Source organism: Cibotium barometz, chromosome 65 (genome assembly GCF_041138505.1).
Source record: "Cibotium barometz isolate CiBa-2024 chromosome 65, ASM4113850v1, whole genome shotgun sequence".
In the NCBI taxonomy this organism is placed as follows: domain Eukaryota; kingdom Viridiplantae; phylum Streptophyta; class Polypodiopsida; order Cyatheales; family Cibotiaceae; genus Cibotium; species Cibotium barometz.
Window position 1 is genome coordinate 22,309,191 of NC_141110.1, and position 17,057 is coordinate 22,326,247.

Sequence of the window (17,057 nt, forward strand, 5' to 3'; positions counted from 1 at the left end):
CATGTAGAATTGCATAAAGTGTAGGGGCAAGGGTTTACCCATGCTCTCTCTCTCTCTTATCTCCGCTACATTGTGCAATTGTCAGGAACCAAGGGGCTGAATATTCCTTATCAAATTATAATCTTGTCTGTAAGCGTTCGCATGTCACATTGGGCCTTTCTTGAGGGGACTATGCTGAGAGGTTGATTTTTGCCTGCCTGGATCCGGGGAGTTTTGACACGGAAGCCCGCAGCGAGGTCCTTTTTAGGGCGGCCGAGGAGATCGCTTCGCCATTTCCCGCTTGGTGTGCCATGGCTGTCTGCTTGCATCATTCCTCTCCTTTGTTGGATGCAGAGTTTGCAGATGACACTGCTGCCTACCTCATGGGGTCGGAAGGGAACCTCGGCGGTTGAGTAGTTTTTGGCTTTAGGGGCGAGGATCAACTAGCACAAGTTGTGTGGCTTCTGGGTTAGTAACTCTCAGCTGGCACCCGGTTGACGAGTTCAGATGTATCCCTCATGGCACGGTTGTGCGGTATCTCTTGTATGCCAGGTGAGGCATTGATATTTTAGCGGAGCAGCATATAGCCCTGCTGCTCCTCTTGAGCATTTGGAAGCCCATTTATCATTTGCAAGGCGAGTGGTGGTAGCAAACTAGGTTCTTCTCGCTATCATGCAGTACATCACCTCATGTTGGGCCTTCCATCGTTTTTGCATTGGGGCAGGTGCAGTATTTGATCTGGAACTTTCTTTGGTTTGGAGGAGATGTCGCCCAGCTCGGGTGAAGGTGACGTGGCATGTATTGATTCAGCCTCCGGCACAGGGATGCGTGGACTTGATAGATCCCGCGACCTAGAGTAGTATCCTTTTCGGCAAGCTGATCGTGTGAGGATTGCAGCCCGGGGAGGAGCCCTGGAAGGATGTCTTGATCAGCCGCATTTCCTTGCGAGTTCCTACTAGTGGCCCCAGGACACACTAGGGATTCGGTGGATCTTCTCAGAGGCCTGCCTCTGTGATGTCAGCATTGGCTTTGAGGACCAGTTTGCAGTGAGCCTCTTCCACATCTGGCAGCTTTTCTGCCCCGCCCTCATCCAAGTTCCTCCCCTTTTCATGAGGAGAGAGAGAGACATCCCTTGGCTTGGAACCCTCAATTCCTCCTTCACTCATGGCACATGATCGGTGCCCGATCACAACTCTCTTGGGGTAGACTTTGTGGGGGGCCATCTCAGAGATTGGGCATCTGGTAGAGCTACCATCGACTCCCGGAGCTGACACAGGATGACCACCTGGGCACCCTGAGAGGAGTCTCCACAATGATCCGTGACATCGACTCTGCCATTCAACTGGATTGTCTTGTCCCTCCCGAGGATGTCCCCCGACATTCCATGGATGGCCTTTTTCACCCAAACCGGAGGTCGGGTCGTGTCGTACGGCTAGGATCTTTCTTTGGAAAACAAAAGTGACCCAAAGGCTAATCCAAACCTCATCCTTGCTAGGCCAAGTGTCATAGGCAGGTCCTATCAGTCCCTATGCTCGGCAAAGCCCTAATTTTGGGATAGCTTTTAACCCTAATCCTAACCCTTAGCCTAGCTGTTTCTGGTTAAGTCCATCCTCTTAACCCTAGGTAATCCAATTCCTGGTCAATGTTGGTCTCAGCCCATTTTAAGATGTAACATGTGGCATGATGACATGGCATTGGGATTGTGTTTGTTTTCTTTTTTTGTTGTTTCAAAACATGGGTTGTCATTTAAGCTCCATAGGGATGCGTTGACAATAATGATTATATATCATTACATAGGTATTGGAGATGTGAATCTATTAAAGACCAGTTTCAGGAATTTGTATAGCCCTTACTAATGCCATTTCTCCGGTAGCTGTTCAGTGTTCCATTATTTACACTATATATGCCTGGAATGCTGCAACATTTTAGACCCGTTTGTAGATTCTGATTGGATGGTAAGAAGTATATGTATTTCTTCCAAAAAGGGTACTTTACCTTGAATACATGAAGGGAAGGCGAGGGCTGTCGGTGAAGTGGTTTGATGCATTCCTTTTTTGGGATTTTTTGTTCTGTGTTATAAATTTTTTAAAATAATATTATTGTTTATGACATAGGTTGACATGGTCATCGTACCAGCAACCACAGGACAAATGGGTATCCTTCCTGGACATGTCCCGACCATTGCAGAACTCAAGCCGGGCATTATGTCTGTTCATGAAGGATCTGAGGTCAAACAGTATTTTGTGAGTGGCGGGTTTGCCTTTGTTCATGCGAACTCTGTTGCAGATGTTACTGTAGTGGACGCCTCTCCACTTGACTGGTTTGATCCGGAGGAAGTAAAGAAAGGGCTGGCTGAATACACTCAGAAGTCCAATGTTGCAAGCACAGAGTTTGAGAAAGCCGAGGCTCAGATTGGGGTCCAAGTGCACAGTGCACTGTCCTCTGCACTGGGGCTTTCATAAATTCCTTGGTAGTGGAGTGAGTTCCTCTTCCACACTGCCTGCCCGTGGGCACAAACCACAACTAGAATATTGTGATGTCTGAACCGTACTTTCTTGCTTGCATGATAATAATGTTTTGTGGACGATTATCAAAGGCAAAAAACGGGCATTCGACTATACCATCTTGCATGGATGTGAGCTGTTTTGAAGAACTTTTTCATAAGTCAACTTTTGAAAAGAAAAGCTTTTTGTTTGTTTTATCTTCTTTTTGGTTGGTGAGTTCTGTTTTAACCTGTCTTTTTACACGACGTAAAGATTCTCAATGATGCATTCTCTCTCTCTCTCTCTCTCTCTCACACACACACACACACACACACACACACACACACACACACACACATGCATGCACGCTTGTACGCACACAATGCATGCATGTGCATGCAGTCATGCACGCACACGAGCACAAGTGTGCACAGGCATGCACGCTCCCGCATGCACACAAAAGTGCTCGTACACAGAGCATACTATAACTAATGCCATTATCAGGTCTCACAGATTTTTTGCGTGGAGGTTCTTTTACATTTTATGTTGTTAGCTTATTAGAATCATCCATTTATTTTAGAGTTTTGTGATAGGCTGTTAAAATCATATAGATAACACTTTTTGTGCTTAATTTCAATCTCAATCCTTACTTTCTCATTGTCAGGTTGAGAAAGTATTCCTAGATTCATGAAACTGTTGAAATTGAAGTGGTATTCTACTATGAAAGTGGTAGAATGTTTTTATTGAGATGTAGGCCCTTGCTTGGTCAATTTCACATTGGTTATTATGCCCTCGTGAGCCGGTCAGCCTTGCAACTCTTGATTATGGTGCTAATATTAATGCAGTAAGTGTACAAAATGGAACGGTGACCCCAATGCCTTTGTATGCGCTCATTGGATTCCAAACAAAGTAAAAAGGGCATTCCAACGTTCAAGATGGCGAGACATTCAAATCTTAATTAAGAGATGAGGTAAGAAGGTGGTGTTATAGAGCGGATGGTTGATGAGGACTCTTCCTCCCTCACAGAGGATGACCCAAGAGTGTGTTAATTTAAGCAGGTTGTAGCCAATGCTAAAGTAGTTGCCACCCAAAAAGAGAACCTAAAAATTTCTAGGGAAAACGAGAATACCTTGATCGTAAACAAGAGAGTCGACAATCGGAATAAGCTACCCTCTTGCTTGAGTGCCTTAAAAGTGTGAAGCTAGATTGAAGGCTAGCAAGGGTGCAAAGACAATACATGCCCAAAGACAATACATCGAAATATTTTAGGAGCTCAACAAGCTCGCCTCCATTACCCTTGGACATGCTTAGTTGAATTCTTTAACTGCTTAAAAGAGCAATTGAAAGGGAGTACAGTGCCATGCTTGATGTCCGAAATGTTTGATGAAGGGTGGCATGCACCTCTAGACGCGGTGAACATACCTCAATCACCAGTTAGTGAAAGGGTCGACATTTGAAAGAGCATACCCAAGCGATAATGTTGATTTGACGTCATTTTTATCTTCAAAAGTTAGAATGCCTACTAAGACATTACTCCTCGTCTAATCATCTCAAAGATTAGATGGATGGTAACCTTCAAGCATGATATGAAGGTCTTGGTGAGCAATTACAATTACACCTTGATTCAATCATCAAAGATTTTGATGGGAAGAATTTGGCAAATATTTTGATGAACAAATTGGGAGACTATTACGAGAGTGGTGTTCACAATTGTCAGTAGTTTGTAATGGTTAAGAAGCCATAGTACATTCACCAAACTAGCAGGAATTCTAAAGCAACCGGATACTTATGATGCTACCCTTGGACGACCCTTCACACGAGGGAATCTAGAGTGGTTCACCTATGGCTACACTTGTATTGTGATGAAGTTCCTAAGGCAACCGGATGCTTATGATGCTACTCCATGAGGGAATCTAGAGTCATTCACATGACTAGTCCGCAGATCATGTGTACAGGTCTAAGAAAGGATGGCTAAGTTCCCAAAGTTGATCTTGAGAATTGGAAGACTCATCCCATGGGTGGGGGATTGTTTGGAGATGAGTTTGACACAATTGATCATATTGCTTCTATATCCAAGCGTGTCAAATGCGAAAAGTGAAGCCAAAGAGGATATCACATATGCACCACTGTGAGATTGTGAATTTAGTGAGGATTAGATGTGATTGCTAGCCATCATAGACTTGATACAAGCCACCATAGGCACGAGGATTATATGTGATTACTAGCCACCATAGATGTGATGCCCAAGGTAGACACAGAGTATCTTGATGTAGAAAAGGCTGGGAATATATCAATAACTTCAATCAACATGATGAGTGCTAAGAGCAATCCCTCTAGAACTTGTGTACCGACAATGTTAGGAAGCAATAGCCACAAAGAGCCCATGTCACACGTCAACAGTCTTTGCCCAAAATAAGTCTCTTAGAAGCTCAAGGCTTCTATGACAACAACTCAATAATCTAGGTTCCCAAAGCACAAGGCCCCTAGGCCATTACATTCTTGCGTAAATTTGCTTCATCAACTAAAATTGGTGTGGGGGCCTAAGAAGGACTAAGCAAACCACAAGAACCTCTCCTTGCAATTGGGGAAGACACAAGAACCTACTTGCGAGAAGTGCAAGGTAAGGGAAAGCAAAAGCTAGATTTGCCATCTACTCCTAAAAGTGGAGTAGTACTTGTCTTCTATAAAACCTCACCACTCCTTATGTGAGTGGAACAACAAGAACCTACATTCAAAAAAGATGTATCAACACAAGAACACCACAAGAACTCTTCTTGCATGAGGCTAACACTCTAATCTGCACCAAACTTTGCCATCAAGCTTGGTGTCCATAAAATCCTAAAGGCCAACAGGTGCATCGACAATGGAAGCAATCAAGCACGGATTAGAAGAGCTCTCCTACTTATCTAAGCACAAAATGGTTGACCTCACATGTAGTCTCTCATGCATCCATGTGGCTAACACAATTCTAGCTCTCCTACTTATCTAAGCACAAAATGGTTGACCTCACATGTAGTCTCTCATGCATCCATGTGGCTAACACAATTCTCAAAATGGTTGACCTCACATGTAGTCTCTCTCCATGTGGCTAACACAATTCTCATGATCGTCTACACTAGAGAGTTAGATACTATAACATATTGCAGGCCGTGCAATAAGTTCAAATTTGGGCTTGCAATCAGAAGAGGGAAAGAGGAGGAGAAGAAGAAGAATATATATATATATATATATATATATAGATATAGATATATAGATATCTTTCATCTTTTTGAAGGGGTCCTTTTTTTTTCAATGATCTTTCCAATCTTTGTTTTGTTCCACATCTCCGGTTTCAAAGCATCTACAACCATGGATTCCAATGACGGCACTCAACCTCCAACTATTTCGAATGTGTCACCTCTTCCCGCTCCTACTTTGGAGGAGCGCATTCTTCTACTCGAGATGGAACTTGAAGAACAACGCAAACGCCATCGCGTTCAAGAAGAATCTCCTGATGATGTCATGCCTCCTGAAGATGATCGCTTGAGCAAGATTCTCAAATCCGTTTTCAACTTGCAACGGACTCACAAGGACTCCAAGATCAGCTGTCGTGCATTCACGTTCTCCAAATTTGACGATAAGAAAGATAGTCGTTTAGTTCTTTCTTGGTTGACTCAATTTGATGATTATTTTGCTGGTGAACACTTCTCCGAGGAAGATAAAATAAAGTATGCTACTAATCATTTGAGTGATCGAGCTTCATTGTGGTGGAACGCACTTTGCATGGGTCCTACCAAGCCTCTCACATGGGATCAATTCCAAGAAAAATTTAAGTCTGCTTTTCCTCCTCCACAATTCCACCTTAACACTCATCGAGCATGGAATCTTCTCCACATGACAAATCATGATATTGTTTCTCAATACACGGAGAGATTCACTTCTTATGCTTTGTATGCTCGAGGATGTTCCTGAAGAGTCACTCCAACAAAAGTATGAGGATGGTCTTGAGACAACTATTCAAGTGGATGTGAAAATGTTCAAACCAACTTCTCTTGATGACGCAATCTCTCTTGCTCATGATTTTGAGCACAAGAAAAGTTTTCCTCGTCAATTATCTAATAATTCTCTAATTTGGCATTCTATTTCTTTTTGTTGAAGAGGGTTTGTACGATAAGGAGCTCTATGAGGTGGTTGGCTACCTGGAATAATCTCTATAGTATGGTCTTCAGGACGTGAAAGAGGTAAGGTAGGAGGTAAATCGTCTGCAAAACAATCCTGAAACCTAGCCATGAATGCTTGCTGAGAAGGAGTGAGATTATTTTCATATGCTTGCAGTTCATTAACTAAAATCATGTATGCACGTGATTGATTTCGAAGTGCACATTTAGCTTGGGTATGGGATAATAATGGACACATCTCAAGAGAACGATCACCAACTAATTGCATGAGAGTACCATTATGTGTGAAATCCATCATATGCATGGAATAATCAATATGTGGATTGAATTTATATCGAAATGGCATACCAAGTATGATGTCACTAGAATGCAAAGGTGCAATGAGAAAGTTTTGTTTTTGTTTATAAGGTCCAATTTTTATCTCACGGTCATGAACTTCACAAGTTCCCGTGTATCATGTACCTTGAAATGCATATTTAATCTTATAACATGAAGGATGAATCTCCAAATGCAACCTATAAACTGCCTTTTCAGAAATAAAAAACATGCGTACTACCATCATCATGCAAAATAGTGATATTGTTTCCATTAATAGATCCTTTCATATGAAGCAAAGAGTGAGAAGTGATTGAAGTACCTACCAATTCACTTTGCGTACCCACTTCTTCATTTTATTGAGTTGATCTTACACTTTTCGTCTCAATGTCCCACTCGATGACACTTGAATCATGTAGACACAGAACTGCCTTGACGAGGTTGGGTAGGGCGAGGAGTGGGTGCATTAACTATTGTGACTAGACTTGGGTTTGGGGTGTACATTGCTTGGGGTGGTGGCATTAAAATTGTTCTTTATATTTCAATTGGAAAAAGTGTGTACTTGAATCATGTAGACACATTACTGCCTTGACGAGGTTGGGTAGGGCGAGGAGTGGGTGCATTAACTATTGTGACTAGACTTGGGTTTGGGGTGTACATTGCTTGGGGTGGTGGCATTAAAATTGTTCTTTACATTTGAATTGGAAAAAGTGTGTGCATTGCTACTACCATTACCAAAATTACCATTATTACCATTCCATGGATGCCGTTGTTGTGAAGGAGATTGATAAAATTGAGGGCGTCACAAAAATCAATCTTAGTGCCTAAGTTTAAAAACAATGGCATCCAAAAATGATTACAAAAACAAGAATCGCGATCTAAAATAATGACTTTAGGTGAACCATGATTTGTGAAGACAGTTTTGATAAACAATTATGCAGCATGTGAAGCATTCAATGTTTTACGACATGCAATGAAATAAGCTTGCTTACTAAATCTGTCAATAATTTTCCATATCATATCGTTTCGAGAAGATGTGGTAGGTAAACCAGTTATAAAGTCCATAGAAATTTCTTCCCATCGGTAAAGGCATGAATAACCTATACTGTTTTCCTTGGCATCTTTTAACTCATTGACGTGTCATACATTCCGATACAAAAGAAGCAACATCATGTTTTAATTGTGGAAAATAAAAACAGTCTTCTATGGTGTGAAGAGTGGTGAGAATGCCACGATGACCAACATTTGGGAGACGATGCATCTCTTCAAGAATAAAAGATCTATAAGGAAGTGTAATGCATAAATGCTTTTGAAAGAAAAGGAAACTATCATTATGTGCATAATCATGAAGAGGCAACCAATTATTAGTTTCTAACTTGTGCCAAACATAAAAAAAAATCAGGATCTGTAACATATATGAGTCACGCATATCATTGCAAAGAATGAATGTCAAGCACTGAAATGCTAGAAATAGAAGGTCATTGACTAAGTGCATCAGCCACTACATTCTCTTTGCTAGGTTGTTATTGGATAAGATGATGAATGCTCTGAATAAAAGATGTCCATTTAATGTGGTGGTCTGAGATAAGAGGTTGATTAAGAAGATATCTAATACTTTGTTGGTCGGTCTTAATCATAAACTCAAAACCCATAAGATAATGTTTCCACATGCGTAAGACATGGACAACGGCTAATAACTCCTTGTCATATGTACTATACGAAAGTTTAGAAGGTGTCAATTTTCCACTCTCATAAGCCAAAGGATGTCCATCCTACATGAGGACATCACTGATTCCTGAGCCACTAGCATTAGTGAACTACGAGGAATAACAATCGAGTGAAGTCTGGAAGTTGGAGGATAGGGGCATGAGTCAACAAATATTTTAGTCTATCAAATGATTTTTGTCAGTTATCACCCAATCAAAAAACCAGACCTTTCGTAAGCAACATTGTCAAAGGAAGTGCTATCAATGAGAAATTACAAACAAACTTCCTATAAAAACTAGCCAAACCAAGAAAAGATCTAACTTCTTTAACACATATTGGAGTAGGCCAAGTCTCAATGACTTTTGCCTTTTTGGATCAATTTTGATACCTTCACCTGAAACAATGTGACCTAAGTACTCAATTTCATCTTGGAAAAAGAGACTTTTATTTGGATTAGCATAAAGTTGATTTTCTTTAAGAAGATTACACACTAATGCAAGATGCTCTTCATGTTCTGCATGATTCTTACTACAGACAAGCAAATCATCAAAGAAAACAATGACGCAATTTTGATGGTCAAGAAATATACGATTCATCATGCGTACAAAAGTAGCAGGTGCATTTGTTAGACCGAAAGGCATAACCAAAAAATTCATAATGACCAATTTGTATACAAAAAGCAGTTTTATAAATGTCAGAACTAGTCATTCGAACTTGATGATATCCAATTTCAAATCAATTTTACTAAATACAGATGCACCTTTAAGCTTGTCTAGAAAATCATCAACATGAGGAATGGAATATTTATTCTTAATTGTGACCTTATTTACAGCGCTATAATCAATACACATTCGGTAAGTCTTATTTCTCTTTTCAACAAGAAGAACAGGTGCACCAAAAGGAGAACCGGTCGAATAAGTTTCTAAAGCACAGGAAGATGTGGCTGAATCTACCCTAAAGCAGGTTTTCAAGAAAGCAAAACTCTCAAAATTTGATGGTGAAAAGAAGACAGGAGAAGATCTTGAGGCTTGGCTTGAAGAATTGGAGGATTTCTTTGCCCTTCGAGAATTCGATGAGGGAAAGGCTAAAATTGCCTTATTTGCAAAATTGCGCGGTGTTGCAAAATTATGGTGGAAGTCCCATTTATAGATTCAAGAGAAACCAAATGAACCAATTACTTGGGCTGAATTCCAAGCTGCTGTAGAAAAGAGGTATTGTTCTCCTCATCATTACTATATGGAAAAGAAGATGGAATTTTACAATTTCAAGTAGGTTCAAGAGGGAAAACACGATCTTTCTGTTGATGAGTACAAGGAGAAGTTCCTTCGTTTACACAAGTATACACTTGAAGTCTCGGGTGAGGCTCTTACTCACAAATTTGTAGAGGGCTTGACGGAGGACCTCCTCTACATGATGAAGGGAACAGGATCGCGGGATTTCTTAGATGTTGTATCCAAAGTCAAAAATTTTGAACGGATGAAAGCATACACAAAGAAAGGTAGCAAAATGACGGTTAATTCTAACGGCATTGTCCTCAAGGTTTTCAAAACTTAGGTTTTCCACGTAGATCTGAATTTTCTAACGATTTCAAGTTTCAAGGAGGGCGTAATATGCAATAAAAGGATGGAAATCATGATAGTGTGGGAAAAACCAAGGATTTGCGTCCTATAAACAACGGGGTAGGCAAAATCCAAATTTTTAAAATTTTGAAAATTAGAATCAGTCCAATAACCAAAACATTGGGAATCATAAGAACCAGAAACCAGCAACATGGCAGAATGATCCCCAGTTCATTGAGCGAGCAAGGAGGCTCAGGTTGTGCTTTAGATGTGGGGAGCAGGGACATCACACATTTGAGTGCCCGAACAAAGTTAAAGTCAATTTCAGAACTAGATTGAAGATGCAAGCAAAGTTGACTGCGATGGATCTGACAATCGAGGAAGTGGGGGAACAAGACAAGTTGCCTAAACCTATAATGAAATGTATGGTTTCTTCTACATCTCATGCACATGCTTCAATGCTAAGAATAAAGGAAAGATTAGAAATCGGGATGTTCAATTTTTAGTTGACTTGGGTAGCACTCATTGCTTTATTTCTCTAAAACTTGTGAAATCACAACACTTAAGATTAGGAAATCAAGTAAAGAGGCACGTCCAACTTGCCAATGGGAAAACTCACTACACCCAAGGGTTCTTGGAAAAATTATCTTTCACCTTAGTAGCGGGAAAGAAGTGTAAGGGAGACTTCTATGCCATCAAGATGGGTAAGTGATGCAATAATTGGGATGGATTGGTTAGTCTCAAACAAAGCCCTCATTAAGTGTGTGGATAGGATTGTGAGTTTTGCTAGTGTGAGGAGGGAGGAACCCAAATTATTCAGGGGGAGGAAAGGAATAGTGATGCCTTTCTAATTTTGACCACCATGAAACTTTTGAGAGGGATTAGGCAAGGGTGCGAGCCATTCTTAATCTTTGTCGATAAGCTTAAGGGGAAGAGACAGAGAAGGAAGACCATCCCGAGTATGTGAAGAAACTCCTCGATGAATATCATGATGTTTTTCCGGATGACCTACCTAGGATGCCTCCTCGTAGAGACTTAGATCATGCCATAGAGGTAGAACGTGGAACCCAACCTTACTCTAGGGCACCCTATAGGTTCAATGTGGATGAGTTGAGAGAGATGAAGCTTCAGTTGGATGACTTGACGCAAAAGGGTTTCATTAGACCTAGTGTTTCTCCTTGGGGTAGTCCGGTTTTGTTTAAAAGGAAAAAGGATGGGACTTATAGACTTTGCATTGACTATAGAGGGTTGAATAGGCAAACCATTAAGAATAAGTACCCTTTACCTCACATAGATGAGTTGTTGAGTAAACTGAGTGGGTCCTCTGTCTTTACCAACATTGACTTACGATCTAGATACCATCAAATTTGCATCAGAGAGAAGTGGACATTCCTAAAACTGCATTTTAGGACTCGGTAGTATGGGCATTATGAGTTCATTGTTCTTCCTTTCGGATTGACTAATGCACCTACTACTTTCATGTGTTTGATGAATAATGTGTTTTGTGAACATTTGATGAATAATGCACCTACTACTTTCATGTGTTTGATGAATAATGTGTTTTGTGAACATTTGGATGATTTCATTCTTGTATTCTTAGATGATATTTTTGTGTATTCAAAGAATGGAAAAGATCATGAAATACATCTTAAGAAAGCACTTCGAAAGTTGCGGGATCACAAGTTGTATGCAAAGATGAGCAAGTGTTTCTTTGCTAAGGACAAGATTGTGTATTTAGGTCGTGTCATTTCTAAAGAGGGTATTCACATAGATCCCGAGAGAAGATTGAAGTGATTATGGAATGGCCTAGACCCAAGTGTGTGACAGATGTGAGGAGCTTCATAGGATTGGCACAATTCAAGAGAAAACACATTAGAGACTTTTCTAAGATAGCTTCTCTATTGACCAATCTCACCAAACAAGAAAAAAAGTTCAAGTGGGATGAAAGGTGTCAAGTAGCTTTTGGCACTTTAAAAGCTAAGGTTGATGAGAATTATATTTTGAAAATACCAGAAATGGTTTGTAGTAACTTGCGATGCTAGTGGAACACAAATTGGGTGTGTTCTCTCTTAAGATGGACGAGTAGTAGAATATGAGTCAAGGAAATTTAGGAGCCATGAAGAGAAGTATCCTACCCATGACCACGAGTTGGCCACAATTGTGCATGCCCTTAAGCATCGGAGACATTTCCTTGGTGGTGTTAAGTTTGAACTTCGAACTGATCATCAAAGTTTAAAATATCTATTCACTCAACCTTTGTTAAACAATAGGAAAAGGAGGTGGATGGACCTCCTATGCGAGTATGATTTTGAGAGCAAATACATTGAGGGTAAGGAGAACAAGGTGGCTGATGCTTTGAGTAGGCGGCCCTTGATTAATTCCTTGACTGTCATTCGGTTGGACATAATAAAAAACATTAGAGCTGAAATTGAGAGAGATCCCTTTTATGTGAGCATCCTAGACAGAATTGCCAAGAATCCATATGAGAGGGTTGATGGAAAATATCATTTGGTCAAGGGGAACTTGTACTATAATGAGAGACTTTGTGTGCCCAATGAATCATCTTTTAAGGCCAAAATTCGTCATGATTGTCATGATGCACCATGTTCTGGACACGTTGGATATAACAAAACGTAGAATAAGGTCCGAAAAGCTTACTTTTGGCATGGTTTAAAGAGTGATGTCCAACGCTATATTAGAGAATGCTTGCATTGTCAGCATGTGAAGATTGAACAACATAGAATGCCAGGTCAAATGCAACCTTTAGACATTCCTTCTAGGAAGTGGGAATCAATTTCAACAATGAACTTTCTCACACTAAATTTCCCACTACTAGAGGAAGATATAACACTATCTTTGTAGTTGTCAATGGCTCACTTCTTTCCTATGAAGAAGATCGATGATGCTCTTGAGGTAGCCAAATTGTTTGTGAAAGAAATTTTTCATTTGCATGGTATGCCTCAAAGTATAGTGTCTGATAGGGATTCAAAGTTCACATCTAATTTTTGGCAAGCCACATTCAGAGCCATTGGTATACCGACCTTAGGATGAGCATTGCATTTCATCCTCAAATAGATGGGGAAGCTGAGAGAGTAAACTGAGTGTTAGAGGATATTCTTAGGAATGTATGTCAATGAAAAGCAAAACAATTGGATTGAATTCTTACCTTTGGCCGAGTTTGCTTACAATAGTTCATGGCATAGCTCCATCCAAATGACACCTTTCAAGGCTGTTTATGGACAAAACTGTTATACACTGGTAAACTTTTCAAACCCAAAGAACCGAGTTTCCAAAGAGATGCTTGAGAGGATGGATGAGGAAGTCAAGACTATTAGGGAGTGTATCAAGAAGGCTCAACATAGACAAAAACTATATTATGATAACAAGCATGCACTTAGTGAGTTCAAAGTCGGTGATATGGTATTTTTGAAAGTCATTCCTAAGAAGAGTAACTTGATTCTTGGGAAGGATAGGAGACTATCACTCGTTTCGTTGGTCCTTTTAAAATCTTAAAGAGGGTGGGAACATTGGCTTATGAACTAGAATTTCCTAGCAATATAAAAGTGCATCATGTTTTCCATGTGAGTTTATTGAAAAGTTATGTTGCTAATCCTTCTCATGTTTTTGCAGGACAAATTTAGGATTTAAGAAGATGGGAGTTTGAGGGTCAAACCTCAATTCATTTTGGATAGAAGAACGAGACAAATTAGAAATAGGACTATAGTGGAAGTTTTGGTTAAGTGGGATGTATATCCCTTAGAAGATGCTTCATGGGTAGACTTAGATTCATTGCATGCAAAGTTTCCTTCATTTAAACTTTGAGGACCGAGTTCTCACAAATAAGGGGCCATTGTGATGCTTCATAATTTTGTATAAATATTTTTCATAAATTTTTGTTGTAGAAAGTGTAGAATGTTTTGTTAGGACATCTAACATGTTTTGACAAAATTTTGTGTTGCAGGAAATTCTTGGTTTTGGTCATTTTCAGGTAGTTGCCATTTTTGTGGGTAATTTTTGATTAGGTTAGAGATAGAATTAGGAAAAGTTTTGTATGAGAGAGTTTTTATGTTTTGTACATAGAACAACTTTTCTCAAGTGAAATCTTTGTGATTCACATTATTTCACATCCGTTTGGTGACTCCAAAAGTGGGTTTTAAGTGGTTTTATGCTAAAAATGTGCCTAGATTTTTGGGTCAAGACATTGTAGGTCCAAAATGGAGGTCAAGAACAAAGATTTAGCCTCGCACGAGGAGATACAAAGTCGAAGAGGAGGATGGAATCTTCGAGATGAGATATTGAGCATCCTCATCGGATCATCGAGGCGCGAATGGTGCAGCATGGAAAAGGGATGTTTTCCCAGTGTTCCAAAAAAAAAACGTAATCTCTTGAGAATGATGACCACGTATGAAGAAAGCTTCCCGAACATGCTTTTTCCAAAAAGGGCAACATCACCAAAAATATGGCACATGGATCGAGAAAGCTCCAGAAGGGCTACTTTTGGCTTCTGGATGTGAAGAAGAGGAAGACACAAAATCGAAGAAGAGAGAGAGAGTGCGAGTGAGAGTGTGTGTGTGAGTGTGAGTGTGAGATTTTCATGAGAGTGAGTGTGAGTGAGATAGCTTGGGGGTGGTTGGGTGGTTCAAACTCTTTCCTTCAAGAGTGCTTCATACCAGATTGTTGTAATATTTCTTGATTATATACAGAATTGTCCTCTTTCTGCCTCAAAAATTTGTGCAAATTCTATTTTCTTGAATTGTATTGTGATTATTGAGTGGGAGCGTCACAACATGATACAAAGGAGAAAAAAATAGAAATATGAAAGACATCAACCCTCCAAAGATTTGAAGATACAAAACATGTCATTAAGGATGCAAAATTGTTCTTCAGTAACTAAGGCAATAATAGCAACTAAATAGAGGAGAACACACTTTAATAAAATGGTTGTGTGCTTTGTTCATCCACATCCCCTTTGTCCATTGATTACTAACTTTTACTTAACTAACTTCATATTTCCACCATTCAGTTGGATTTATATTGGTGATTGAGATGTTTCATTATAGTCTAGAATACTCAACATTCATCAAAAGAGGATAGAAAATGCGGAAAAAATTGTATAAAGCCCTAAATATTTAAACTCATAAATTTGAAGGCATACACATTGTTTGTATAGACTCAAGACATTTGATCACTCGTACTCTACTAACTTCTTTTCATCATACTAACTTCTTTTCATCATACTAACACCCCCATCCCCTCTCTTTTTTAGAAAAACCAAGAGACCAATCAAGACACAACTCTAAATTATTACAATCTCCTCAAAGTGCTCTAAATTACTATAGTCCCAAAGTGCTTCTCAACATCAACATTTTCAACTTGATCTATGACCTTATCAACATCAAGAAGGGGGGCATGCTAATGAAATATTGGGTGTTAACACATTATACATACTTCATGCAATGCTTTTGGTGCTCAAGAGTGTCAAGACCAATCATCTATAAGTCCATTAGTCCACTAGAACCTCACTTTTACATTTTGGGTGGTATATAAGTGCTCTTAGTATTTTATTGGATACTTGTGTGCTTGTGAGCGAGAGGTTATGCATTGTGCCTCTTGCTTGCTTGTTTGAATGAGAGAGTGACTATCTCTATTGAAAAGCGGAGCAACCATAATGAGAGGTTATGCATTGTGACTTTAGCTTGCTTGTTTGAATGAGAGAGTGACTATATGCTGAAAAGTGGATCAACCATAATGAGTGACTCACCGGAGGAGTGTACGGAGTAGAGGAATGATTGAATGGAAGTAGAAATTTGAAGCTTGGCTTGATGGGGGTAACAAGTAAGTTTCCAAACGATAGTTGCATATTCATTTTTCATTTCCATTACAGCCTAGGTTGGGGTGGGAAGTGATATTACGATAGTTTATAGCTATAACTAGTTGACCATTTTGAAGTTTGCACTTCTACATGTTCTTGTGGTCCCTATTGAATTATACATTTTCCAAGTTTTTTATTTATCATTCGATAAGCCCTCTTATTTGGATGAAGAGAAGTAATAGTACAATTGGCTATTGAGATAGTAGCATACTCCTCCTCATTTCTCATTTGTTGTATCCAATATAAATATGCATTGACTTTGATTAACTAACTTGCTTCGATCTTGCAAAGCCACTTGGTTGACTGGCCATTTTACCACTCCCTTAATCTTATCTTGCTCTATTAGGTTATTATTAGAAGTAAAGATATTTCGAGGTGTGCTTATTTCAATATGCATATATTGCATCATATGAATAAAAAAGAAGACTATTCATATCCCAAATTTGTTTTCACTAAAAGTTTACCCTTTTTTCCATCCATTCTTATTACCTATTCTATAGTGTGCTGTAGGGAGCTTTGTTGAATTAAGTTTGATGTAGATTTTCTAACTATGGGATAGTTTGTACAAAAATGTGAGATAACATTCACAAGTATGTAAGATTAAACACTTGATTATTTGCTATGATTCTCTCTATTAAATAGAAGCTCTAAATAGAAGGTATGTCAAGTTTAAACCTTGTTGAGGACATTGATCATAATATTTATCTTTAATCACATTATTTAAATTTATGGTTTCAACATCATTTGTATATGGACTTAGAAAGTCTAGATTCTAGCAAACAATCCTACTTATAGCATCTTTTTATTTTATCGTGTTAATAAAATTTCTAGGTTTACCAACTTTTGTTTGTGGATTTATAAAGTAGGTTTGAAAACTGGTTATTGAGGAAATTGATCAAAATCCTTATCTTGAATCACACTAATCAAATTTGTGGTTTCAATATCATTTGTATGTGGAATTAGAAAGTCCACATTACAATGAACA

At 39.2% G+C, this 17,057-nt stretch overlaps 1 protein-coding gene across 1 annotated transcript in view; it reads left to right on the forward strand.

Moving 5' to 3' along the window:
- LOC147603059 (ATP synthase subunit delta', mitochondrial-like) overlaps nt 1-2,680 on the forward strand; it is a 36,925-nt gene extending 34,245 nt beyond the window's left edge. The window contains exon 2 of the mRNA XM_086797041.1: nt 2,094-2,680. Coding sequence (XP_086653167.1) covers nt 2,094-2,441 — 348 coding nt within the window. The 3' untranslated portion in view covers nt 2,442-2,680. The remainder of the gene's footprint in view (nt 1-2,093) is intronic.
- Nucleotides 2,681-17,057: the final 14,377 nt, after the last annotated feature.